The sequence below is a fragment of the Malaclemys terrapin genome, chromosome 1 (assembly GCF_027887155.1).
Source record: "Malaclemys terrapin pileata isolate rMalTer1 chromosome 1, rMalTer1.hap1, whole genome shotgun sequence".
Classification (NCBI taxonomy): domain Eukaryota; kingdom Metazoa; phylum Chordata; order Testudines; family Emydidae; genus Malaclemys; species Malaclemys terrapin.
The window spans coordinates 154,888,674-154,916,313 of record NC_071505.1 but is presented as its reverse complement, the minus strand read 5'-3'; the positions used below and the strand labels follow the sequence as shown (position 1 = coordinate 154,916,313).

Genomic DNA, 27,640 nt, shown 5'->3' with positions numbered 1-27,640 from the left:
TATCTCCTCAATATATGTTCCATTCTATATGCAGCCGAAGAAGTGGGCTGTAGTCCCCGAAAGCTTATGCTCTAATAAATTTGTTAGTCTCTAAGGTGCCACAAGTACTCCTGTTCTTCTTTTTAAAAAAGATGAATATGCTCCATTTTAAGAAAAATAATAAAATAGAAGTTGCCCTTATATAGGCACTTGGCATGCTATTTATATTATTTTGAAGTAAGAGATGACCTTAAATATGGCTGAAGTAATGTCAGCGGACCCTTTTGCGCAGCAGAATGACTTAAGAAACGTTGCCAAATCCAAGCATTCAAAAATCATGATGCAGGCACCCCAAACCAGTGAGAGTGGCTTTAAAAATACAATATTTAAAATAATAAATGTTTGCTGTTTTTTTCATTTGTGTTCTGTTCTTTGAGCCTTTGGATTAGACTTCAGTCCTATTCCCCAGCATTTCTCCACAATGCTGATGTCTAGAAACTTTTTAAATGAAAGTTTAGATTCTCTCAATTCTGGGAGTTGGGGCTTTAGGGAAAGCACCAAATAGTGGGAGATTTGCCATAAAATCATGAGCTGCCAATGCTGTGTTGGAGGCTGCTCTGATTGGCACTGGGAGTGTGTAAAAAGGAGCAGCATGCCACAAGTGAAGGCTGATGCCTCGCTACTAGCTGCCTTGGCATAGGAGCCAAGTGCCACTGGGGGCTGGCAACACCTTTCAAGAGAAAGGCCAATACACACTACAGCTCCCAGCACGCACCGCGCCAGAGGGTCGGGACTACATCTCCCATCATGTACTGCGCCAGCGGGTCGGGACTATATCTCCCATCATGCACTGCGCCGGATTAGCCGCGGGGTTGGTTAGAAACCGGCGACTTCCTTGCCGCGGTGCACGCTGGGAGTTGTAGTCCCGGGGGCGGGGCGGGGCGGGCCAGTAGCAAGGTAGACGGGCCACGGAAGCGGGTGGCGGAGCTGGGGGCCGCGAGCCGGGCAGGATGGACAAGCTCAAGCGGGTTCTGAACGGGCAGGACGCGGAGGAGCAGGGCGGCCTAGGCGAGGTAACGAGCCTCCCCGCCCCCTCTGGCCGGGCCGCCGCGGCTTGTCGCTCTGCGGGCCCGCTCCGGCCTGTGCCCTGCTGCGAGCCCGGCTGGGCGGGGGGCGGCGAACCCCGCGGGAACCCCGCCGCGGCCAGCCCGGGAACGCAAAGTTCAGTGACCGCTCTGGCGAGGGGAGCGGTGCCCGGCCAGTCAGCCCCGCCCGGCCCCCGGGGAGCCGGGCCTGGGCCGGGCAGCTGGGCATCGCAGCACGCTCCCATGGGCTGGGCAGCGAGCCCCGGTCGGACATGGGAGCTTTACAGGGTCGCTCGCCACCTAGTCCGGTGGTTCTCAGCCAGGGATACCTGTACCTCTGGGGGTACGCAGGTCTTCTGGGGGTACATCAGCTCCTCTAGATATTTGCCTAGTTTTACAACAGGCTACAGAAAAAGCACTAGCAAAGTCAGTACAACCTCCAGATTTCCCCATACAATGACTTGTTTATACAGCTCTATATACTGAAATGTAATATATTTATATTCCAAGTGATTTATAATTACTTGGTAAAAATGAGAAGGTAAGCAACGTTTCACTAACAGTGTGTTGTAACGATTTTGTATTTGTAGGTCTGATTTTGTAAATAAGTGGTTTTTAAGTGAGGTGAATCTTGGGGGTACACAAATCAGACGTCTGAAAGGGATATATAGTCTGGAAAGGTTGAGAGCCACTGACGTAGGGTATGCCATCACTGCAGCGTAACCCCTGGCTCAGACTCAAGCCTACCTCCCGTTCTGGCCACACAGACGTTGTGCTAACCAGGGTCAGAGCTCATGTTGTAAACAAATGTTATCTATATATCAATAACTTTAAACATTGTCAGAGTGTTTAAAGGGAAAGAATTTTAGCCACCCAGTGTATCTCTCACTGTTTGTGCTCTTTGTTGACACTGCATTTCTTTCCTCTTAGACAATGTAAATCAGTTCCACCTTTGTTTATGGTTTTGTTTTCAGGTTCTGAGTGCTACATTGTTTGGGTTTCAGACACTACAGGGGAATGGTTATTTGTTTTAAACAATTTGTTTTGTTTTTACAAAAATAGTGTAAACATTTTTGTTCTTGGATTTTATAAAAAGCTACTTCCCGTAAAGCTTAAATCTTGAGCCAAATTTGATGCCATGCAACTTTTAAAATAAAGTATCAGAGGGGTAGCCGTGTTAGTCTGAATCTGTAAAAAGCAACAGAGGGTCCTGTGGCACCTTGAAGACTAACAGAAGTATTGGGAGCATAAGCTTTCGTGGGTAAGAACCTCACTTCTTCAGATGCAAGTAATGGAAATCTCGAGAGGCAGGTATAAATCAGTATGGAGATAACGAGGTTAGTTCAATCAGGGAGGGTGAGGTGCTCTGCTAGCAGTTGAGGTGTGAATACCAAGGTTGAAGTGTTTTCCTACATATATATATGGCAATATACAAAAACCTGTAGGAGAACACTTCAACCTCCCTGGCCACACAATAGCAGATGTAAAGGTAGCCATCTTACAGCAAAAAAACTTCAGGACCAGACTCCAAAGAGAAACTGCTGAGCTCCAGTTCATTTGCAAATTTGACACCATCAGATCAGGATTAAACAAAGACACTGAATGGCTATCCAACTACAGAAACAGTTTCTCCTCCCTTGGTGTTCACACCTCAACTGCTAGCAGAGCACCTCACCCTCCCTGATTGAACTAACCTCGTTATCTCCACACTGATATATACCTGCCTCTGGAGATTTCCATTACTTGCATCTGAAGAAGTGAGGTTCTTACCCACGAAAGCTTATGCTCCCAATACTTCTGTTAGTCTTCAAGGTGCCACAGGACCCTCTGTTGCTTTTTACAGATTCAGACTAACACGGCTACCCCTCTGATACTAGTCTGATATCATGTATTTAAACGATTTCCAACTGAATGCATGAAAACGACTTCATAGTCCCATCGAACTTCTTTCCCTCACCTTCATCCCATGTGTCTAAAACTAAATACGCTCTAGTGTGTAAGGGCTAACATCCTCACGTATTCATCAATTCTAGAGTTCAGTAACTTTTTGCTGTTCAGTGTATCCAACTGGATGTTTGTGGGTCGGTAGGAAATATGTTGCAAGGACTTCACTCTGACTAGATGGATGAAATAGCAGCATTATAGTTCTGTTCCATTTAGATGAATGCAACATAGAAAACAAATTGTGGTGCTTTTTATAAACTGCTTTTTCTCTGAAAATTTGAATGGAATCTGCCTGATTCACTTCCAGTGAATATCGAAATTAAGGGTTGTAGAGGGGAAATTGATAAATAATAACTGAGAGGATGGCTACACTACAAGTGCTGTAGTGTCACAGCTGTGGTGCTGCAACTTCACTGCTGCTGTGTTGTTGTGTAGACACTTGTTACGGAGATGGAACGGGTTTTTCCATCACCGTAGTAAATCCACCCCCACAAAAGGCAACAGCTAATTCTATGGAAGAATCTTGTCGACCTAGCAGCTTTTGCACTAGACTTAAGTCGGCTTAACTACATTTTTCAGGTGTGTGAATTTTTTTTTTTTTTTTATTTTGCAAACCTGAGTGAGGTAGTTAGGTTGTCCTAAGTTTTAGGTGTAGGACCAGGCCTTAATGTGGAGGTGAAGAACCTATGCTTGCTGAGGTGGATATGTGTCTGCTAATAAAAGAACAGGAAAGGTTAGATATGTAGGTACAAATATACCAGAATGAGCAAACTATATAGTATTGTGGCAAGCTATTCGCTTATTGTAGGAGCCTCATTCTGTAGGTAATAACATATGACGCTCATTTACTTTAGTGGGAATTCTTCTTGCAGTGTGGTTTCAAAACTGAGCTCTCTGTTAGCAGTATTGCTATTGTATATGGATTCATTTTTTTTATTATTTTTATGTTCTAGTGGAATATTTTTCAGATGGTGCTTAAGCTGCTGATGGAAATAGAGCTATAAAGTTTGTTTTGTTAAGTTGGGACACAAGTTGATGTGCTAAAACAGGGATTCTCAAACTGGGGGTTGTGACCCCTCAGGGGGTTGCAAGGTTATTACATGGGGGTCGCGAGCTGTCAGCCTCCACCCCAAATACTGTTTCACCTCCAGCATTTATAATAGGGTTAAATATAAAAATATACATTTTTAATTTATGAGGGGGGTCACACTCAGAGGCTTGCTGTGTGGAAAGGGGTCACCAGTACAAAAGTTTGAGAATCACTGTGTTAAAGGATATGTGTCTTTATTTGTGTTTGGCTTCCAGATAGTTGATACAACTTCATTAAGCTGGGGCACGAGAGTGAAAGGCTTCATCGCTTGTTTTGCCCTAGGAGTTCTGTGCTCTGTCCTGGTAAGTTCTTCTCTGTCAACTTCTGCTCTAGGAGGAGGCTTGCGTTTCAAGTGCTGCAGTTACTTTTTATAGCACCCAAAAGCGGATAACAAAATGATGTACAAACTGGCCCCAGTTCTGCTAGCTGCTTGGGATTTTGAGCAGGCATCTGGATTGGGAAGGGAAAACTTTGAAATGCAGCTATAAAATTAAACTAAGCATAAATTAAAAATCAAGAAGATGATCAGTTCACTTCCTCTTTGATTTGTGGAGGACTGGGTGATGTGTGGATCAATATGCAACTTGTATGGAACATGATTCTCAAGTACCAGGAGGAATGATGTGTGGTTGGTTATGTGGGATGGGACTGGTAAACTAGTGTTATGGTTCAGGAAGGGAATGGGATTCAGGCCAGGCAGGAGGACTGAGCCAGGCAATACTAAGGATTCATCTACATAGGCAAATTGAGGGATTGTGTGGTAACATGATTTAATCAGTCTACAAAGGTCAGATCAAATTGTTATAATAGAGACAGAAGGCGCACTTGTTATGAACACGGTCCCTGACATGGTAAAACTGGCCTTGTAGATGGAACTACATCCTTTTGTACTATATCCATGTATCGGATAGTCCTACTTTTGTTTAAAGAATAAGATTTGCACAAATATGGCAAAATTGCCCATTTGTGCAGAAATTGATTTCAGTTTCGGGGATTGTCCCATCCCTGATGAAAGCAAAAAATTTCAAAACCCTTTTTATAAAAAAGGAAACTGGGTTCTATCAGCAAGTGTAAATGCTCTGATCACTATAAAGAATGTGAACAAACACAAACCAACTTTTGTAACTGCCATTCAGGTTTAAATTTTGTAGTGCTTCTTCAGTGCTACTAAAAGCACTGTTTTGGGGCTATTTTTGTTGCAACATGAAACAATTTTTATCCAGTTAGTCTATAAAATCATGACTGGTGTAGAGAAAGTAGATAAGGAAGTGTTTACTATTTCTCATAACACAAGAACTGGGAGTCACCAAATGAAATTACTAGGTAGCAGGTTTAAAACAAACAAAAGGAAGTATTTCTTCACGCAACACACAGTCAACCTGTGGAACTCCTTGCTAGAGGATGTTGTGAAGGCCAAGACCATAACGGTTAAAAAAAAAAACACCAACTAGATAAATTCATGGAGGATGGGTCCATAAATGGCTATTAGCCAGAATGGGCAGGAATGGTGTCCCTAGCCTCTGTTTGCCAGAAGCTGGGAGTGAGTGACAGGGGATGGATCACTTGATTACCTGTTCTGTTCATTCCTTCTGGGGCACCTGGCACTGGCCACTGTCAGAAGTCTGGATGCTGGGCTAGATGGACCTTTGGTCTGACCCAGTATGGTTGTTCTTATGTTCTCTTATCTTCCTTTTTCAGGGTACTTGCCTGCTATGGGTGCCAAGGAGAGGACTAGTTCTCTTTGCAGTATTTTACACTCTGGGGAATATTGCATCCCTTGGAAGGTAACATTTCTGTAAATTAGCTACCTGATACAAAGGCAGAAAATGGGAACAGAACGAGGGTGTATGAATGTATACATGCTTGTCTGAGTGGTAGAAATGATGGGATGTGAGGCTGAATGTTCACTTCTATGTACGGATCTCTAAAATTCAGAAGTAATAGAAGAGGAACAAACATGACTGATTTTAAACAGTCCAGTTCTTGGGAAACGAAACGGTTTCAACTGGTATTTTGTCTTTATTGTTTGAATCAAATATTGTCTGGATATACTTGCTGAAATAAGAGGAATCAAATCTCATGCTTCGTGCAGAGGTCAGGAAGACATCTACATAACTTATGTATTGTTTGGTGCATCATTGTGGCTTTCTACACTTTCCTCTGAATCATCAGCTATTAGTCCATGCTGGAGGCATATCTGTGTAGCTAGTCTCACTGGCCTCACAAGAGACCCTGGCCATCATTGGGAAGAGGTCTTCATTGAGCTATTTACAATGTGCAGCTGACATAAAAACAAACAAGATTTTAGAATATGTAAGGAATGGGGTGGCAAATAATATGGAGACTGCTATAATGCCATTACATAGATCAAAGGTGCAGCCTCATCTGTGATGCTGTGTGCCATGGTGGTCACCCCATCTCAAACAGCATATTACAGAATTCGATCTAGAACACTTGGTTTTTTAAGGTGGGACACGAGTTGATATGTTCAAGGATATGTGGGTCCTTAATTTTTTTTTTAACCTGGACTTTGCAATATTTATCATGTAAAGATTTCTTTTTAATTTAAGAAGAGCTATGAGAATGATCTAAACCATGGAAAAACTCAAGATTGAAGATTGAAAAGATTGGAATTATTTACCTTAGAAAGAGGGAATGTGATACAAGTACTAAGTAATGAATTTTCTAGGCAGGTTAGCGCGGGAAAGCCTGTTCTCCTTGTCTCGTAACATAAGAATCAGAGGACACTTGAGTAAAATTAAAAGTTGGGAAATTCAAAGCCAATAAAAGGAAGTACTTTTTCATGCAGTGTGTAATTTGACTGTGTAACTCATTGCCATGTGACTGGGAGGGAGGAGAGACTAGTGAGACTCCCATCATCCCTGGCATGCAGTAGAATTAAGCATGCCAATGGCTATGTGGCTGTCCTTGGTACTTGCCATCTGGCTGATCTTCACAGGAATACTCTACTTGACTACTTCTCTCTCGTCATCAGTGGCTGGCTTGGGATCGCTTTCTTCTCTCTCCCACCACCTCATCTCCTCCATTATACTGTATCTTTGGCTGCTCTTGACTGAAGCAGTGGCAGCATATTGTCAGCAACAGGTGGGAGGAGAGGAGTCATCTTAGAACCAGAGAGAAAACGGGTACATTAGCTGGACCAAACAAGCTAAGATTAAAAAAAAAAAAAAAAAAAAAAAAGTTAAATGAAAATTTGATCAATTTAATCTGAGCCTCACTGTTCTACAAAGTCAGCCGAGTCTGATGGCACTTTAAGACTGTGTCTAGCACGTTGGTAGGAAGTGAACTCATTGACTTACCTGGACTGCATTTACACAGACATCTCAGGGATCACTTTAATCAAATCAGAATGGAGACCTGGGATGGGACCCATTGACCTCCACCAAACTTGTCCCTATATCCCTTTTGGAATGTTTGGACTCCATCTTTGTTCAAATCCAGATTACAAATGTCAGCAATTGCTTCTTCCCAAGACTCTTAGTTTGTTTGGTGCCCAGTTCTTGGTATGTATCTTCCCCATTGTCAGTAGGATACTGATTTTTATTTTATAGTACTGCCTGGCTGTCTTTGCTATACGGATAGCATCAATCACCATAATAACATAGGCACTGGTATCTAGTATAGTAGTGACCCTCTATGACAGAACGTCAATTTGTGACCGCACAGTAAGCATGCTTGATTAGGGCATCTTACAATCTAATTTTGTTGCTGTATGTACATGTTTTATGTGTCTGTATTATGTTGTTTTGCTTGTTACAGCACTTTTTTCCTTATGGGACCTATGAGACAATTGAAAAGAATGTTTGAGCCTACTCGTTTGATAGCTACTATTGTTATGCTAGTAAGTATCAAAGGATCTTGTTTTAACTAGTCTCAATTCAGTGCAAAATTCCAGTACAAAGTCATCAATACTGCTTTGATCTAGTTACGTTTCACTGTGCTGCTTTTATTCCTGTTCTTATAGCACTGGAGATGTATATAGTTATAGAGAACACTGGAAAAGACAGGTCCCCTGTTCTGAAGAGCATAGCCTAAATCAGGGCAATACAGTACAGGGGACAGTGGTTTAAGTATGTGAAGAAGTAGAATCATCATCACTGAGGGGATTGATAGGTGTTGCTGAGGACACACACACACACACGAAAGAAGATGTGAAGGTCATAAGAAGTGTCATAACCGTGCCGCTCCTATTTTTTTAGTAGATGTAGGTTGTAGGCAGTACAGATGCCTGAAGTGGATGGATCATTTAAAAATAAATAAAGTAGTAGCTAAAAAAGTACCTGAACATTTTTCATAATCTCAATTGATATGAACTGGGTAGCTGGGTGATACCCCAGGGCTGCTGTTTTAGTGATTTCAACAGGAAACAGATTCATGGCATGTTTAGAGATGGGCAAATCAGAGCTGCAGCCAGAGACAGAGAGCAGCTAGAAAGTTCTATTTAGATAAGAAAGTGAAGTAGTATACTTGAATGTGTACACTAACTAATAAAATTGTCCTGGGAAAAAGTAGGAACCTATAGAAATTGCCACAAACTGTGGAAGCCTTCTGCTGTTCCTTGACTGCAGCTGTGATCTTCCTTTTGTGATGTTCGCCAGCTTGCTGCTTTATTTCGTATTCAAAAATAGTATACATAGGGCATTTTAAATAGCAGTTTTTACATTGGATCAGGTAAAATATTGCATTTCCCTTCAGTCTTCCTTTATATTTGCAAAAAATAAATATATTTTAACTGTGGAGTAATCTCTATTTTAACTGAAATTCTCTGTTCTCTTCTAGTTGTGTCTCATACTAACATTGTGTTCTGCTTTCTGGGTGAGTATTTGGATCTTGTATATAGCCAGTGCACATTAACAAATATATATGCTCATTATTTGATTGCATTATTGTCTGTTTTCTTCTTTCAGTGGCACAACAAGGGGCTTGCTCTCATCTTCTGCATTTTGCAATTTTTTGCCTTGGCATGGTAGGTAACTACTTTCTCCCCCCCCCACCCCTCAATAGGGGCAGGTGTAGCATCTGAATTCAATGGGTATGCTATCCTAAACTCTTCTAGGAGATGGATTTTGAGTTATAGTCAAGGGACCACCAGCCATTTGCAGCAGCACCCTTTCCCCTGGCACTGCAACCGTTATCCTGGCCTGGTGCAGAGGGGAGGTTCTGGAGAGGGGTGGGAGAGTGCGAGCCTGCACCACAATAGCAGCTCCTGGGCCTGGCTGCAGTTTCAGGCATTTCAACCTGGCACACAGGGCTGCAGCGTCACTTGGGTTTGGCACCATTGGTTTGATTTCTGTGGGTGCATGAACCCCTGCTAAAGCTGCCTCTGCGTCCCCCACCCAGTAACTTGGATTAAAACTAGCTTTAGTTGATAGACTGTCAGAGGACTGTGAAGTTGTATGAATTATGGTAGGGGAGTTCTCCCTTTCCTCTCGCCACCCAAACACGAACCACCTAGCCCAGGGGTAGGCAACCTTTAAGAAGTGGTGTTCCGAGTCTTCATTTATTCACTCTAATTTAAGGTTTCACGTGCCGGTAATACATTTTAACGTTTTTAGGTGGTCTCTTTCTATAAGTCTATATTATATAACTAAACAATTGTATGTAAAGTAAACAAGGTTTTCAAAATGTTTAAGAAGCATCATTTAAAATTAAATTAAAATGCTGATCTTACGCCACCAGCCTGCTCAGCTCGCTGCTAGCCTGGGGTTCTGTTCACCTAGGCCGGCAGCAGGCTGAGTAGAGCCTGCGGCCGGTACCCCAGACCTGGGGGTGGGTGTTTCAGGGGTCAGGGCAGAGGGCTGGGGGGTGTGTGTGTGTGGGGGGGGGGTTCAGGGATCAGGACAGAGGGGTGGGGGCTGCAGGGCAGACGGCTGGGTGTGTGTTGGGGTGTGGAGGGTTCAGGGCAGACGGCTGGGGGTGCAGAGCAGAAGGCTGTGTGTGTGGGGGGGTGCAGGGCAGAGGGCTGGAGGGTGTGGGGGGTGCAGGGCAGAGGGCTGGGATGCTCGGCTCGTGGGGGTGCTCCCAGCCCCCTACGGAGCTGTGTGCACGCTGCCACACTTCCCTCTCCCCCTCGCTAGGGCCATCAGCTGATTGGCCAGGGAAGGAGAGGAGGAGGGGCCGGAAAGCACCATGCTGGGGGAAGAAGCGGGGGAGGGGGAAAGCTTGGCTGCTGCAGAACCAAGCTTCTGCCTCCTGCCCCCACAGGGGAAAGCAGGGGGGCTGAGTGGGGCTGGGACCGCGGCAGGGAGCTGCGTGCCACTCAGAATCGGCTTGCGTGCAGTGTTTGGCATGCGTGCCGTAGGTTGCCGACCCCTGACCAAGCCAAATTAATCCTAATAACCTGATCTTCATGAGTGACTGTCCTACAAGCCATTTGAGATCAGATGGCTTGTCCCTGCTCTCTGCTCCAGAGTTCTACTTGGAATGGGCTGGGGGAAGAGCACTTCTATTGCAGAATCTCTCTCACTGGGACTCCCTCCCAGAGTCTCTCTTGCTCTTTTTGGAACCAGCAGCAAGGTTCCCTTGTTTGGATCAGTTTGCCTTTGCCCATTCAGCCCTCCCTTTTACACTAGCTCTTCCTTTCTAGATTATATTGTTCTTGACTGTTCTCTTTACTTTGTGTGGTTTAGATCAGGATTGCTTAGGGCCAGTTTCCTTTTCATTATTATTACTTTTGTACAGCTTCCCAGGTTCATTGCTACAGATGCTATAGAAATAGAAGGTTGACTAGGTGTCCTTATTCAAGTCACCCAGTACATCACTAGCCAGATGACCAATCCTACTTGCCCCAGTGCTTGGTGCATGTAGGGTTTCAGAGAGAGGAAGATTATTAATAATAAACATTTTTATAGCAAGCCATAGCTTTACTGTGGCACTTCATGGATTCAACAGTTGTTTTCAGGAGGATGGCTGAGGAGGGGCTTGCATGCCTTTCCACTGCTTGAACTGGAGTTTTGTCTTTATGTACATTTGGTCCAGGTGTACACTAGCGGGGGGGTCGACCTAAGATACGCAACTTCAGCTATGCGAATAGCGTAGCTGAAGTCGGCGTATCTTAGGTCGACTTTCACCGCCGTCCTCATGGCCAAGTATCAACTGCTGCCGCTCCCCTGTCGACTCCGCTTCTGCCTCTCGCGAGCTGGAGTTCTGCAGTCAATGGGAAGCACGATCGGGGATCGATTTTTATCGCGTCTACACTAGATGTGATAAATCGACCCCCGATAAATTGATCACTACCCGCTGATCTGGCAGGTAGTGAAGACCTGCCCTGAGACACTTCTGTCTCAGTGTGGTGTGGGGAGGAGTTTAAAGTAATCTGAAGTGAATGGTAACTCAATTTTTTTAATGTTCTCTTCCTCTCTTAGGTACAGCATTTCTTTCATACCGTTTGCAAGGTAAGCTTGATTTTTTTTTCCTTATTATATTAGTGAATATCTATTAAACACTATCTTACAGTTAACTCCCCCATAAACTGTATGACTTGGTTCTGTGCTGCCGTTTTTAATGAATGACCTTAGAGCTGATTACAAACTAAACACCTAAGAATTTTTTACCCATGACTGAAATGCAGCTGTTTCTGGGGTGGGGCATGGCAGCAGGGGGTTAGGAGTTCTTACCATCCCCTTCCTTTCTCTTTTCCCCTCCTCCCAGTAAACTTTTTAGGAAACATCAGAGGTCCCAGCATGTTAGCTGGCTTTTTTGCTGAAACTCACCCACGACTTTTTTTTTCAAATGTTGTTGTATGCACTGAAAGGCACACTGCATTCTGAGGCATGTAACCTATAAAGTGCATGAGACTGTATGAATATGCTGTCAAATAAATCTCACAAATTATTAAACTCCCCCATATTCTCAAACACTGCCGCCCTCCAGAACATTGATGACAAGCTTGTCCTGTCAGTTGCCAAATCCACCCAGGTCCCTTGTGACAAACTCCATGGTCTTCACACCTGCAGAAATATCCCATGCTGCCCAATGAAATGTAGGCACGTCACTTGAGGGAGATGTCCTTTTGTCCTCTGACTGCAGAGGTGTTAACTACCCGTTTCATCTTGAATGATCTCTTGCAACATGTCCTAGCTCCTATGCTTACTAATCTGTTCTACCTTGTACTTAGGGCACGTCTACACTTAAAACGCTGCATCGGCACAGCTGCAGCACTTTAATGAAGACACGCTAAGCCGATGGAAGAGAGCTCTCCCACCGGTGTAGTTAATCCACCTTTCTGAGAGGCAGTAGCTATGTTGGCAGGAGAAGCTCTCCTGTCAACCTAACCCCTGTGTAGAAAGCGCTAGATTGGTGGATTGTTCACACCCGAGTGACGTAGTTATACCAATATAAGTCTGTAGTGCAGACCTGAACTTAATCTCAGTGAACTAAAGCCACTTTACCCCTGAATGAGAGCATCCACATAGGTTTGTTTAGCATGTTTTCATTTCTGTGCATTTACTTCGCACCTTTAGTTGATTTGCCGTAACTTTACTGAGTATTCCCAAGTAGTCAAGTCCTTAGCTACGTGGTACGTAGTCTGCAATGGAATCCTAAGAATTGCCTTTTGAAAACATAAGCAATAATCCAAAATACTACAGATGAACAATGGAGCTAAACTAGCTGTCCTGTGGGAACCTTAATTTAGATTTTCTTGTATGCATTTAAGATTTCTTTTAATACTTCTTTTAACGTGTATGCTTACAAACGTGTGTCCAATTCTGGCATCTTCTCTTTTCCCCCACTTTCCTGCTCTCCACCCGCCCCCCTACCCAGACCAAGTACATAGATGCATCTCCCATTTAAACAAAACTGAAAGTTGTCTCCACTATGTACATGTCATCACACAGGTTGCATACACATATGTTATGCAGGGGGAATGCTGCAGCCTTACATATGGAAATGTACACTGTGCAGGAATAAATGTCTAAGTCTTCAAGCAGCATATCTTGGTTACTGCAATGAAATATTTGGGGAATCAGCCCAGTCATGTCAGTATTTCTCTCTCTCCACAGGGATGCTATGAAGAAATGCTTTACTGTTTGTCTGTCATAACAGGTATATGTGCTGTTTTGTGACACTCTAGGAAGTACAGTGGAATTATGCTAACCGTTTTGTATGTACCTTCCTACTTGTGTCTTAAATATATGCCTTGCAGCTTGTAGTGGGAGGCTTGTATTAAAATCCAGCATATGTGGTTACTTGTAAACAATGATAGTCAGTCAGAATAGTGAAGTGGTGCTTTCTGTAACGTTTAGCCCAGCTGGACTGACATCTAGAATTCAGTTTTTTTTGTTTTAGATAAATTACACATCATGCAGAGTGAAACAAAAATAACATTTAAAGAGACACTGTTAGCCTAAAAATAATAGAGTAGATCCTCCACTGGTGTAAAACAGCACAGCTCGATTGTCTTCAGTGGAATTATGTCAATTTACACCAGCTGAGGATCTGTTGCATAGTAAGACACCAAGTCTGCACTTTCTGACCTCCACCTAGCTTTGAAATAACTTTTAAAACCCTAATGTCTCACCATTTAGATTTGTGTTTAATTTTTTCACTGGACAATGAAACTCCCCTGATCCATTCTTACTTCCTGGCTCTCTTGTAAGAGCTCAGTGCTGCATGGTGGGATTTATAACACCACCAGGGAAGGTTTCAGTCTAAATGGGAAAACTGTTTTGGCTGAATATTTTTGAAAGTTTCATTTCTTTACCCAACTACTAAAGTTTGGGTTTAAACTACTGACAGTGTCTCTGTAAAATAATAACCCAAAAAGAGCATTGATCACCACGGGAAAAGTGCTAGGAATTCAGTGCAACCAAGGTAAATTAAGAGGCCCTTTACCTGCTACGGACCTGATTTCTGCAGCAGCTAGCAGTATCACAGGGCAGGGAGCTGCATTTCTCACATCAGGTTAGGTGCCCATCCTGTTCCCAGCTGTAGTATGGGAGAAGGACAACCCAGGACTTGGTAAGTAAGCAAAGGAAAAACTGAGCTTCAGTTAGTTTTCTGGGCACAGATTCTATCAGAGATTCTTTCTAAATGGTCCATGTGTTTTACTTCAAAGTAGGAAAGCATTTCTATACACCCTTTAAAATAAAAAAATCCTCTACAGAGGGTGGCAGAATTAGTGTTCGAAAAGGAAGAGACACTGTTCTTCTGACTTCCCTCTCTCATCGGTTCATAACATTTGTCACTTCTCTGTACAGAGGTGAGAGATCGTTAAATCCCCCTTCGGTTCAAATATCACTCTGTGGACCAGAAGAAATGCACAAGTGTATGATCTTCAAGTGTCTATATTCTGAGAAGAGTGATAGAGAAGCTGTACTTGCTATTGCTAAGGAAATGTATGCAGGATTAAACTGCCAACTTTCAGCAAATTCTACCTAGTGGCTGGGATCTTTATGACGCCAAGAAGTTCCAAGACCACCTTAGCATCCTCTTTCTCTGAATCCTTAGCCAAATTCTTGTGTGAGCTCAACACAGTCATCTGGCTCCAAGTTGCACAGTGGCTCATTGGCAAACTTGGTATAAGTTCAGCCCTTGGACACTCTTGTGCTGTGTGGGACACTGCTTAACCACTTCTCCTTTTAATGCAACCTTACCTTACTGGTACAAAGGCTTATCTTTCACATTATGGGCTGGGACCAAGGTCTGGGAAGATGATGATCAGTGAGGCTTTGTAGACGAGTGTTTGCAAAATCTTGGTGTTTTTTGCAGGGTTCATCCTTTGGGAGGCAGGTAGGGCCTTAAAGAACAAAGACTACCACATCAGGGAGCCCGGTCACAACTTGTAACCTAGGGGCAAACGTGGTTCCGATTTGTAGCATAGCTAGGACCTTACCCATGGCTCATAACCAAACCAGGCCAGCAACAAAACAGTGCATCAGTCGCAAAGATCAGTCTGATTTTTCTCAGATTCTAATAAACTTTCTGGATGCCATGAGTTATTTAAAAAACAAAAACCAAACCTTTGTGTCCTTCAGTCGTTCAAGAGAGCTTAGTGCATTCCATTGTCACAGGATCCTTTTCAAAGCCCATCATCCAGTTTAACAAGATATCTATGGGCTTCTTGTGGCTAAAGTTACTTCCTTAGAAATCCATTAGGAACAGAACAGACCTTAAAAATATGCCCCAGCTATGCTTGGAAGTATCGGAGAGCTATAGAGAACAGGTTCCTCCATAAAATAATCTGTGTTTGTGAATGAAAAGGAATGGGGATTTAACATTGAAATTAATATGCTGATGCCATTATTTTTTCCACCCTTTTTCCTTGAAAGGAAGGAGCAGTGAAGGACCCAAGAGACACTTTCCTGTTTGTACCCCCATGGTTTTTAAAATCCGATGTCATGATGCCTTAAAGCAGTAGCTTCCCTGGGCCACCTAGGTTTTAACAAATAGCATTCATCTCTCTCCTTCCCCAGGAATAGAGGCTCTGGGCAGATGCCCTGATCTATTGTCTTATTCTGTGTTGCAGTCCTGTTGGGTGGAGACTGTGGAACATTCCTCTAACAACCACCTTGCTGCCATCTTCTATATGCACACCAGCTCTCCAGGGGTCCTGGCCACAAGCTATTACTGAACTATTCCACTTCCACCATGAAAGCAATTCTGGCTTCAGCTCTATGCTACTAAGGTCCTGAAGCTGCTGTACCCCCACCTGAGGTCTAGATCCTAGGGGCTGGAGGGGTGCAGAAGTGCGACTACTGACTTTTCCAACCACCGTAGCCTCCCACTTTGAGCCAGAATCTATACACAACTGTAACCTCTGACTGTCTTGTGGTCTCTAGTTACTGGGAAGTGTGTTGCTGAGCAGGCAGCCTCTCAGGGTTGAAGCAGACTCCCTTAGGCACTGAGAGAGGCAGCAGCAGACACTCATGAAATATCCGTCAGGGGGTGGCAAGTGTAATCTTGTAGGCTCTGTTCAGTTAGGGTCCCCCTCCCAAGTCATCTGTGAGTGGAGAGCTTGGGGAAAACTCGGGACAATTGCCCCATTCACATTGTCTCCTGCTGCTGTTCTTGAAGCTGCTGCTTGACTAGTCATTTTGTAACTCTGTTCGAATGCCACGTTCCCCCCCGCCCCCCTTTGGAGATGATGAAATCCCACTTTTCGCATGATGTGCAGACAGGTGGACACCAGTCATTGTCCAGCAATTGAGTTTTTTCTGGGGAGATGATTCTAATTTGCTTTCAGGCTGCAACAAAGCCTAACTCTGTTTACACACATACAAAGCCTTGTCCATCTCTCACAAACGCATCACATTTGGTTTGGGCAGTTTTGCCTCCTTTGACTTCTTTGTTATTTCAGCTGCTTCTGAGCTCTGATTTCCAGGGAGTGCCTTTTTTTTAATATGGCTCCCTGGTTTATTATGCCTCCTTAAGGCTGCGTGATATAGTGGTTAAAGCAGAAAGCTGGGAGTTTTGGTTTTTTTTTCCCTGGCTAGGGCAAGTCACTTAACCTGTGTGCCTCAGTGTAACTGGGAATTGAGCTACCTCCCAGTCTGTATCCTGCCAAAGGATCCTATCCAGGTTTTTTGTAAGAGTCTTTGCAATGTTTACAAAATGCCTCTGTAAGAGGCAATTAGAAAATCTATCCCTTAATGCCTTGCTCAAGCCCAAGTTTATTTTAGCACTAGCATCTCTGTGGGAATTCTCAGAAAACTCTATGTAAGTAGCATATGCTTCTTTTCCCCAAAAAAGTGCTGTTAACCAAGTCCATCATTGTAGGAGCATAAACAATTAAATCCTACCATGCTGGATTGTTTGTTCCTGTACTTCAGATCACTCATTCCTTGACCTTCACTGCCTTCGTAAAGGGCTAGCACTTGCACTAGAATGTTGCACCAGAGCACACAGCTTTCTAACCCAATCAGGAGCACCAGAATCAAACCTCAGTTTTATACACTGGATAGAACTTTTGTGTCTGCATATTAGCTACTTAGAACCTTCCTGCTAACTTTTTGGCAGAATGGTTAATTTTATAAATAGGGAATTTACGGTTTGGAGCTGTACAGTAATTTATTGCCAGCACACAGATTGTCTGGGTGTCTTAAATTTCAGATCCACAAGCTAATTACAGCTCTTGAGTCAATAAGTTTAGTAAACTGTATTTCATGTAGGGTTGTTGAATGTCCTTAATGGAGGGAGGTACGAGAGGCGGACTCAGAACTTTGAAAGAAAGGGGAGGGCAGAGGGAATGGAGACATAATAACCACTTGAGTGACAATAGTGTTCATATTATCCTCCGGCATTGCAAAAATTTTCCATGAATGAATCATACTCTTGTGGTTGGGGGCTAACTGGGTAGGAAAGACTCCACCCAGACTGTCTCCAATATGAGAAACACTCAGGTTTGTGGGTTTACTTCCAAATGGCTTTGCCTAATAAAACCACTTCATTCTACTGAAACAAAGGCTTGTGACTTCTACTTGCTCCTTAACACCTCTGTTCAGATTGCTGCTATGTTTGATTGCAACTGAACACTTGCCTTGTTACTGAAATATGTTGCATTCCCATATTTGTGCCTGTAATTAACCTGTCCTCTTTGTATGCCTGCATGTTACGGTAGTCACTGTATTCTACCTGCCTTGCATACACACCTCATCCACTATGGTATCAAACAATATAATAGTGTAGTTAATGTGGAAATAATGAAACTGGACAGTAGAATACATTCCATGTGAACTCATTTGCACTGAAAAGGCAGTTATTTTTGTTGTTAAACAAGCTTCCTTGTGTTTTCTGTTCTGATGGGTGGTTATTTATCGATGGGTGGGTAGGTAGGTGTCTTAAAGCCACCAGATTCCTGTATACAATTCCTCACATTCAAAATCTTTCTGCTGAGTGTGTAGTACATCAAGAACACATAGAAAATAGTCTTTCATTAATTTTAAAAATAAATCATGTGTTGGATCTCGAAGCTTCTTCCCCTTGCCAAGCTCCTTCCTAATTTTACAGAGCACACAACCACAAGGGCTGAGATTTTTCAAAGAAGCTTAAGGGGCACATGGGTACCAAACTCAGTGGGATTTGAGGATCTAGCTCCCTTCGGCAGGCTTGAAAGTCTCAGACCAGCTTGTCTTTCATTTGCTGAAGCTGCAGTACATGTTAATGCAATGCTACTTTAACCAAAAAAGGCCTTAAAATGCAATTCTAGCCTGGAAAATAACTTTTTAAAAAAAGAAACAAACAATGCCTGACTTGTCAGATTTGGTAGGAATAGAAATTAGAAAAACCTTTTCACCTGTAAAGAAAGCACATTGGTTCTGGAGTGTCTGGGGCACACTATATATGAAAGCCTATATGCAATTTTTAATCCCTCTTCTGAGTGGAACCTGACTTTAATGACACATAATGAAGTGCACTTTGAATACTGACACTGCCTGAGGCTTTTTTAGTGATAACAGCATTTTAGAAAAAGAAACAAAATATCCAATCTTGTTAATAATTTTATTACTATTGAATATTAAAGACAAGTTGGATGGGCAATCTTGAAACCCAAGGAAGTGTGTTTTGTACTCTGCACCAGGTCTTAGATACAGAAAATATCTTGTGAAAATTACTTTTCAAATTTCACATGATGTTGGTATGGATATTCCTGGAGAATACAGCAAAGCTGCCAGAATTCTGTGCTGCATCTTGGGGCAGGTTTCATTCAGGGAATTGAAGCTCTGTGCCAGATTTGTGTAAATTGGGAGCAGGTTGCGTCTTTTATCTTTAATGCAGATGTATGACCCGCTGTTCCCAGCATGCAGTTTACTATGGTCCACATTTTTCTATTAAAAATGGTGGCCATAAACTGCACTGTAGAACTCTGGGGGGAAACTCATTTGGCCAGCCTTCATGTACCAAGAGATGACACTTTCTTGTATGATTGCAATCTGTCATTTTAACCAGTTTAATTTCTAAAAATAGTTTGCAGTCAGTTCAGTTGCCTTATTTTCATCGTGTTAATACCTCCTTTTCAAGATCAACACCATTGGTATCTGTAATATTCTTGTTATAGGTTCTAAAAACTATTCAGTAAAAAAAACATGTTTTTGTCCTAAATGCAAATGCGTACATGTTAAGACCATAGTAAATCTTCCCTTCAAATTGTGAAGGGAAGCACAGCCGTTAAATATGGGGCTATTCCATTTTTAAAATCTCGTGCCGAGCTTTGAAATGTAATGTGATTTTTTAAAAATAGCTTTATCAACTGAAGGAGTTTTGTAAAACAAACAAACATTTTGTGAAATTCTCCACTACAATAACTGTTTTGTATTATAAGCTGCTTTTGGACCTTTTATATATATCCTGGTTGCTTTGTCTGACTTCGTAATTGTTCAGTAAACGTTTTTTAACTTATTGCAAAAAAATTTCTGTAATGAAGCTAGATCCTAAGACGTGTGAACATCATTGTTTTTCAATAAAGTTGACACTGCAGTAAATGATCTGTTGCTTCTCAATTGCTTTTAATTTTTTATTTAAATGATGCAGAGTTTTCAGGTGAAACTGCAAGTGAAGTTAAGTAGTCCATAGAAAATAGAACAGTACAAACGGGCTTCTTTTATTTTAAATTCAGCTGTTTTTTTCTCTTGGTGTGAAATAGGGGAAGATCAGGTGAGGAGCTATAGAATGAATATAGACCTGGGAGCCAGGAACACTTGGTCTGATCCTGTCTCTGACACTGTCTTTCTCTGATCTTGGTCAAGTCCCTTGATCAAAAAGGAGACAGTTTTTGAAAACGTTGATATGCCCTCATTTTTTGTGCTGTTTGTAGTTACTCACGCTTCTAAAGAATTGTATACAATTGTATACAATTCTTTAGAATAAAAGGAACAGTTACATGTCTGGTCACACCCACAATGTGCTAGGCTCTATTCTGTATAGGTTCTTATACTGCATACTGTAGTATGAGTGCCTTTCAGTAGTGCATTAAGCAAGATGGCTAATATGTTGTGTATGTTCTCTCATCTCTCCCCAGGGGGAGAATTGTGTACAGTAAAGTGTTTTGTTTATGTTGACTGATATATGCTGGTTAGCATACCTGTGTAGTATTCTGATAATACTATCTGCAACATGTATTCCAAGCATTTAAGTGTATATATTATTAAGCATCAGTATAGAAGTTATAGAGGCCAAATTGGCCTGTACCTTTTGTTATAGTCCTGTACACACATGCTAAGTATCCCATAATACCTTGAAGTGAGCTTGGGCTTGAGTAGATAAGAAAACTGTCAGTATCAGTACATACGATTATTTCCTCATGGCAACAGGAAAGGCATTACCCACAGAAACCTAGAAGGTGTCTTCATGCCTCTTAGTACCTGGAATGCATGTGCTCAGAAGAAAGATACGGGTGCATAATGATCTGGAATGCGTGGGTTCAGAACAAAAGATAAACTGGTACATCATGGTGCCAGAAACAAGGTAAACAGTGATTGATTAAATTCAGTTTCAGGTGACAAATGTACTACCTTTTTTACTGGTAAACAAGTAGTGTATAAAAAGATGGCTTTAGGGATGTAACTTCTTGGAGCACACCTGTGTAAGGTGAATGTAACATCATTGCACGGGACTGCTGTTCAGAGACTGGTATATAGAACCTTTTTCCTGTACCGTTTTAATAAACCTGATTGACATTGATTATTGGGTCTCTTGAGTATATTTCACAACAAACCACCGTGTGCTCAAGCAAGTGACTATACAATTGATCCACATTTAGGATTTTTAATATATACACATGTGGCTATGTTAGAGAAGGCAATGTCAAAGAAAAACACCTTGCACTTATAGCAGAAGGTGGTGAGGTTTGTGATGGCCCTTAGTTCCTGGAGAAATTCATTCCACAGTCTTTGGCCAGCCCTTGAACGTTGGTAACTGGAATTCCCGTGCTGTGGGAAATTCTGAAATTTAAAAAATATATATATATTTTTCAAAATGAACAAAAAATAGAAATTTCTTGCAGTACACAAACTCTGTTATTTGGTTTCAACATTTTCAAAATGTTTGAGGGTCCCTGCGGTGCCAGGAGCCCTGGGAGCTGGGTTGAGGAGCTGGAAGCTCTGGCAGTCGCCACTCTGGGACAATCAGCCTGGAAGACTGCCCTGGAGCCAAGGAGCCTGCAAACCCAAGCTCCCCAGCTCTCTATATCCCTCTAGGCAGGCTGCCAAGGAGCAGGGGAGCTGGAGAGCTGAACAATTTTTCCAGTGGAAAATCAGAGATTTCCAACAGCATTGACATTTTTCTGCAGAAAATGTTGATTTGTCCAGAAAGTGAATTTTTCTTGTTGGAGAATCAGACAGCAAGGGCCCAAACAACTCTGTCTTCAAGTGTTAAATAAACAAATTAATTAATTAATTGAGATATCCTATCTCCTAGAACTGGAAGGGACCTTGAAAGGTCATCGAGTCCAGCCCCCTGCCTTCACTAGCAGGACCAAGTACTGATTTTGCCTCAGATCCCCAAGTGGCTCCCTCAAGGATTGAACTCACAACCCTGGGTTTAGCAGGCCAATGCTCAAACCACTGAGCTATCCCTCCCCCCTCAATTATCTCAATACACATGAAGACTCAGGCCTTTACTGTCTATCAAGTTCCTAGATTAAGTACAGAAGGGTCCAATAGGATCATCTAGTCTGATTTCCTAAATAACACAGTCCAGAGAACGTCACCAAGCGATTCCTACATCAAGCCTATGATGTCTGGTTGAGCAAGAGCATGTCTTTTGGAAATGTATCTAGTCTTGATGTCAAGACTTTGAGCGATGGGGAATCAAACACATCCCTAGGTAAGTTTGTTTCAATGGTTAATTACCCTCACTGTTAATTTGCTCATGTCTAGCCTTCAATTTATCTAGCTTAAGCTTCCAGTCAGATCTTTTTTATGCTTTAAGTTCTGGGGCAGAGACTGTGTCCCCTTTTTATAGGTGGTGGGCTGGTAGCATATTTCCCATTGGGGATGAGAGACTCAGAAGAGTGATTTGCCTCTTTCCCCAACTCCCTCTGTCCTCCCCCCCCCCCCTTTTTTTGTTAAGATTTTGATTTGCTTGGGGGGAATTCCCTGCGGTGTGAGAAATTCAGTGTCAGGGAGAGGTTAGGATCTGAGAGGGTTTAATTTCTGTGTGCACCTTCCTCATTGTTCCAGTCTGTGTAGCAGCAGCCCGAGGTTTAGTGTATGATGGTGATTGCCCATCCAACAAGAACAGGAGACGCTTAAGAAATAGGTTTCTGTTCCTTTTTTCTTTCTACTTCCAGGAGACCTTATCATGTGAGAGAGTGAGTGAATACACTGAGACCTGGAGCACTTGCTGTAGGTGTGACTGAGGGGAAGATTTGGAATGGGGATATTTTAGTTGTCCTTTTGGCAGCCTGCTGGAGGTGCTCTCTCAGACAGCTGGATGAAGGGGTAGCTTTGAGGGCTTGGGCTTTTGATTTTTGTGGTAGCAAGCATGGGACAATGATTACATAGCAGAAATAAAGTGGATAGGAGTTGTAGGCTGGAGCAGATGTTTCAAGGCTGTCCCAGTGACTGTCTTAGCTATCTCTCCAGGTGACAGGATTGTAGGGGGACAAAAGCCCTGGTTTTCTTTCATGCTTTTTAGTGCAAGGTTGGAGGTTAAGGTACCTACTATACACTATTTATTGAAAACTGACGCCCTCAACTTTGCAAGTTGACACCTAGATGATGGATGCTGCTGGGCCTATTTTGCATGGTCATCTCTGGCTTAGTCTTTGGTGCAGGGTAAAACAAAGGTGCAGGAAGTGCACCTGTGATTGCATTTGGGTTTAAATGTACAAGAGCTCCTACCTGCATCCCCCTATCTCCCCAGACTGCATCTAATACAATATTGTCCACCTTGCCTTTCCAGGATGTGGATCCCGCACCTATAGGAAGCATAGAATCATAGAATATCAGAGTTGGAAGGGACCTCAAGAGGTCATCTAGTCCAACCCCCTGCTCAAAGCAGGACCAATTCCCAGCTAAATCATCCCAGCCAGGGCTTTGTCAAGCCGGGCCTTAAAAACCTCCAAGGAAGGAGACTCCACCACCTCCCTAGGTAACGCATTCCAGTGTTTCACCACCCTCCTAGTGAAATAGTTTTTCCTGATATCCAACCTGGACCTCCCCCACTGCAACTTGAGACCATTGCTCCTTGTTCTGTCATCTGCCACCACTGAGAACAGCCGAGCTCCATCCTCTTTGGAACCCCCCTTCAGGTAGTTGAAGGCTGCTATCAAATCCCCCCTCATTCTTCTCTTCTGGAGACTAAACAATCCCAGTTCTCTCAGCCTCTCCTCATAAGTCATGTGCTCCAGACCCCTAATCATTTTTGTTGCCCTCCACTGGACTCTTTCCAATTTTTCCACATCCTTCTTGTAGTGTGGGGCCCAAAACTGGACACAGTATTCCAGATGAGGCCTCACCAATGTCGAATAAAGGGGAACGATCACGTTCCTCGATCTGCTGGCAATGCCCCTACTTATACAGCCCAAAATGCCGTTAGCCTTCTTGGCAACAAGAGCACACTGTTGACTCATATCCAGCTTCTCGTCCACTGTGACCCCTAGGTCCTTTTCAGCAGAACTGCTACCTAGCCATTCGGTCCCTAGTCTGTAGCAGTGCATGGGATTCTTCCGTCCTAAGTGCAGGACTCTGCACTTGTCCTTGTTGAACCTCATCAGGTTTTTTTCTGCCCAATCCTCTAATTTGTCTAGGTCCCTCTGTATCCGATCCCTACCCTCTAGTGTATCTACCACGCCTCCTAGTTTAGTGTCATCTGCAAACTTGCTGAGAGTGCAGTCCACACCATCCTCCAGATCATTAATAAAGATATTAAACAAAACCGGCCCCAGGACCGACCCTTGGGGCACTCCACTTGAAACCGGCTGCCAACTAGACATGGAGCCATTGATCACTACCCGTTGAGCCCGACGATCTAGCCAGCTTTCTATCCACCTTACAGTCCATTCATCCAGCCCATACTTCTTTAACTTGGTGGCAAGAATACTGTGGGAGACAGTATCAAAAGCTTTGCTAAAGTCAAGAAATAACACATCCACTGCTTTCCCCTCATCCACAGAGCCAGTTATCTCATCATAGAAGGCAATTAGGTTAGTCAGGCACGACTTCCCCTTCGTGAATCCATGCTGACTGTTCCTGATCACTTTCCTCTCCTCTAAATGTTTCATAATTGATTCCTTGAGGACCTGCTCCATAATTTTTCCAGGGACTGAGGTGAGGCTGACTGGCCTGTAGTTCCCCGGATCCTCCTTCTTCCCTTTTTTAAAGATGGGCACTACATTAGCCTTTTTCCAGTCATCTGGGACCTCCCCCGATTGCCATGAGTTTTCAAAAATAATGGCTAATGGCTCTGCAATCTCACCTGCCAACTCCTTTAGCACCCTCGGATGCAGCGCATCCGGCCCCATGGACTTGTGCACGTCCAGTTTTTCTAAATAGTCCCGAACCACTTCTTTCTCCATAGAGGGCTGGTCACCTTCTCCCCATGCTGTACTGCCCAGTGCAGCAATCTGGGAGCTGACCTTGTGCGTGAAGACAGAGGCAAAAAAGTCATTGAGTACATTAGCTTTTTCCACATCCTCGGTCACTAGGTTGCCTCCCTCATTCAGTAAGGGGCCCACACTTTCCTTGATTTTCTTCTTGTTGCTAACATACCTGAAGAAACCCTTCTTGTTACTCTTAACATCTCTTGCTAACTGCAACTCCAAGTGTGATTTGGCCTTCCTGATTTCACTCCTGCACGCCTGAGCAATATTTTTATACTCCTCCCTGGTCATTTGTCCAATCTTCCACTTCTTATAAGCCTCTTTTTTGCGTTTAAGATCAGCAAGGATTTCACTGTTTAGCCAAGCTGGTCGCCTGCCATATTTACTATTCTTTCTACACATCGGGATGGTTTGTTCTTGCAACCTCAATAAGGATTCTTTAAAACACAGCCAGCTCTCCTGGACCCCTTTGCCCTTCATGTTATTCTCCCAGGGGATCCTGCCCATCTGTTCCCTGAGGGAGTCAAAGTCTGCTTTTCTGAAGTCCAGGGTCCATATTCTGCTGCTCTCCTTTCTTCCTTGTGTCAGGATCCTGAACTCGACCATCTCATGGTCACTGCCTCCCAGGTTCCCATCCACTTTTGCTTCCCCTACTAGTTCTTCCCTGTTTGTGAGCAGCAGGTCAAGAAAAGCTTTGCCCCTAGTTGGTTCCTCCAGCACTTGCACCAGGAAATTGTCCCCTACGCTTTCCAAAAATTTCCTGGATTGCCTGTGCACCGCTGTATTGCTCTCCCAGCAGATATCAGGGTGATTAAAGTCTCCCATGAGAACCAGGGCCTGCGATCTAGCAACTTCTGCTAGTTGCCAGAAGAAAGCCTCGTCCACCTCATCCCCCTGGATTCTCTTCCACTGCTGCTAAACCACCCTCAGCACCTGTTAATTCTCCACTTCCTGCCTGAACAGGATCTGACTCTTATGAGGAGGGCATTTTCCAAAGCTTCTGAGTCTGCCATCTATGGGATGGGGACAAGAGGTAAAAATGATTATTTTTCAAAGATGATGCTCTCCTGCCAAATCCTATTTGCTTTGAATAGGATTTGGGGGACTCGGTCCTTCTGCAAAATCAGGCCACTTCAATTTAGGTGCCCCACATATGGTTTAGTGCCTTAACTATATCCAAAATCCCAACTCCTCTTTCCCAGTGTAAAAGATCCCACCTACTTCCACTTCTCAGAAGGCTCTGAAATGTAAGGGTTAAAAAAAAGAGTCCAAAGTAATTTTTAATCTCTGTTCCTCAGCTTCCCCATTGTAACAGTGGGGCAATAATATCAATCCACCACCCAAGCAAGGTTGTGGAGACATTCATGATTGTTTTAGAGCTTGGAGATCCCCGAAGAAGCTAAAGAAGGGGGGGGGGGAGTACAATAATTACCTTACAAAAATTTTTTAATCAGTCTAGTCAGATCAGATCTGTTTTCAATTAACTTTTTCCCTCCCAAAATAGAAATAAGTTCCTGTTGCCTATGATCTCCACTGAAATTCCAGACAATCAGGTACCAACAGCACAAGTTGTCTACATATATGCTAGAAACATGTCTGTTTGGCATTGCATAGGAACTAACCCCTTCGTCCCCCACCCTCTCCCCCCAACGGTAATGAAAAGACTAATCTTTCCTAAATCTCTTGTAGTCCAATAATCTCCTAGGGTGCTAGATCCATGATTAAAAACACTGCTGAAAGCAGCTGTCTTATTGTTCTTTTTTTAATTATAACTCCATACTTGGTGGGTGTTGATTTCCTGCTAGTGTCATGGCGAGTGAGGTGTTCAATTTCCCGTGGCTGCGGGGACTGAATGTTCAGAGAGGCTTTACTTATTCAGATGGTTCAATGGATACTGGGGAGATGGAAAGAGTGAGTCTCGTTCTCGTGCATTTCATTTTATCAAGAAGGGTTGGCTTTTATTTGCAGGCGTGGGCCTGAAGACAAAAACCAGCTATCGAATGTCAGATGGAGAGCAAGCCTGGTTAATTATTTTTTTTTCCTTCTATGTCTCAGCAGCTGTTGGCCAAAAAGGGTTTGAGTTTAATCAGACAGTCAAAGAAATAATCCAAGCAATGCCTAGGTGAGCATGCTCATTGTTGGAGCTCAGCAAAAAAGAAGTCCTAGTGAATGTCTTTTTTTTTTTTAATGGATTTAGCCTCTCTTTCCCCTTTGCTGTTTTTCCTGACTTTCTTGGGTCTATTCATTTAAAATTATTCACCAAATAATTATATAAATAAATTTTGGATTTGGCATTAGCTGTTCACTAGGACTGTCCAATAATTTGACATTTGAGCTGCATTGGTTAGTTTTTGATTGGATGCAAGTCACACGATACTGTTTCTGCTCCCTGGTTGGATGAGTATAACTCCTAGAATTGGGTTTTCAATACAGACTCCAATTTATAAGCTAAATATTAGCTTTTTGTGCATATTCATTGTTTTGCCAAATATCTCTGATAGTAAATTTGTGCATTGAAGTATTTACAGGAAGTAAATGCAAAAAGTGTGTGACTGTCACTCCTGCAGCCCTCCTTTCCCTACGACTTCATAAGGAAGATGGAGTTGACCAGTTTTATGTTTTTAATGATTGGTGAACACAAATAACCAGTGTTCTGTGTTCCTTTACCAAGGAAGTTTCATATAGAAGCAAATACCAGGCTTGGGGCCATTTTCATAGATTTCCAGGGGTGAAAGGGATCTCAGGAGATCATCTAGTCCAATCCCCTGCTCAAAGCAGGACCAATCCCCAACTATTTTTTTTTTTTTTTGGTCCCAGATCTCTAAATGGCCCCCTCAAGGATTGAACTCTCAACCCTGGGTTTAGCAGGCCAATGCGCAAAACCACTGAGCTATCGCTGACCCCCCAAACGGAAATAAGACTCAGCAGAGGTTTGGGAACAGGTCAGGGAGCCAGGAATTCCTACGCTCAGCCTCTGACTCCCCAGCAGCCTGGAAATCCAAAATGAAGGTTTCATTTAAAAAAAAAAAAAAAAAAAAAAAT

The 27,640-nt window shown here is 43.1% G+C and overlaps 1 protein-coding gene across 1 annotated transcript; it reads left to right on the top strand.

Moving 5' to 3' along the window:
• Positions 1-930: 930 nt before the first annotated feature.
• SFT2D2 (SFT2 domain containing 2) lies at positions 931-19,541 on the top strand. Its single transcript, XM_054044475.1, has 9 exons — positions 931-1,052; positions 4,314-4,400; positions 5,797-5,882; positions 7,879-7,960; positions 8,899-8,934; positions 9,027-9,085; positions 11,484-11,513; positions 13,122-13,164; positions 15,587-19,541. Exons 1-8 carry the CDS (start codon positions 990-992, stop codon positions 13,159-13,161), a joined length of 483 nt encoding a protein of 160 aa, XP_053900450.1. The 5' UTR covers positions 931-989; the 3' UTR covers positions 13,162-13,164; positions 15,587-19,541.
• Positions 19,542-27,640: the final 8,099 nt, after the last annotated feature.

Excerpts from the sequence above, each read along its gene's own strand:
- SFT2D2 (XM_054044475.1), top strand. The coding sequence starts at position 990 with ATGGACAAGCTCAAGCGGGTTCTGAACGGGCAGGACGCGGAGGAGCAG. Across the intron at positions 4,401-5,796 it reads GAGTTCTGTGCTCTGTCCTG|GGTACTTGCCTGCTATGGGT; the intron begins GTAAGTTCTTCT and ends TTCCTTTTTCAG. Across the intron at positions 11,514-13,121 it reads TCTTTCATACCGTTTGCAAG|GGATGCTATGAAGAAATGCT; the intron begins GTAAGCTTGATT and ends CTCTCTCCACAG.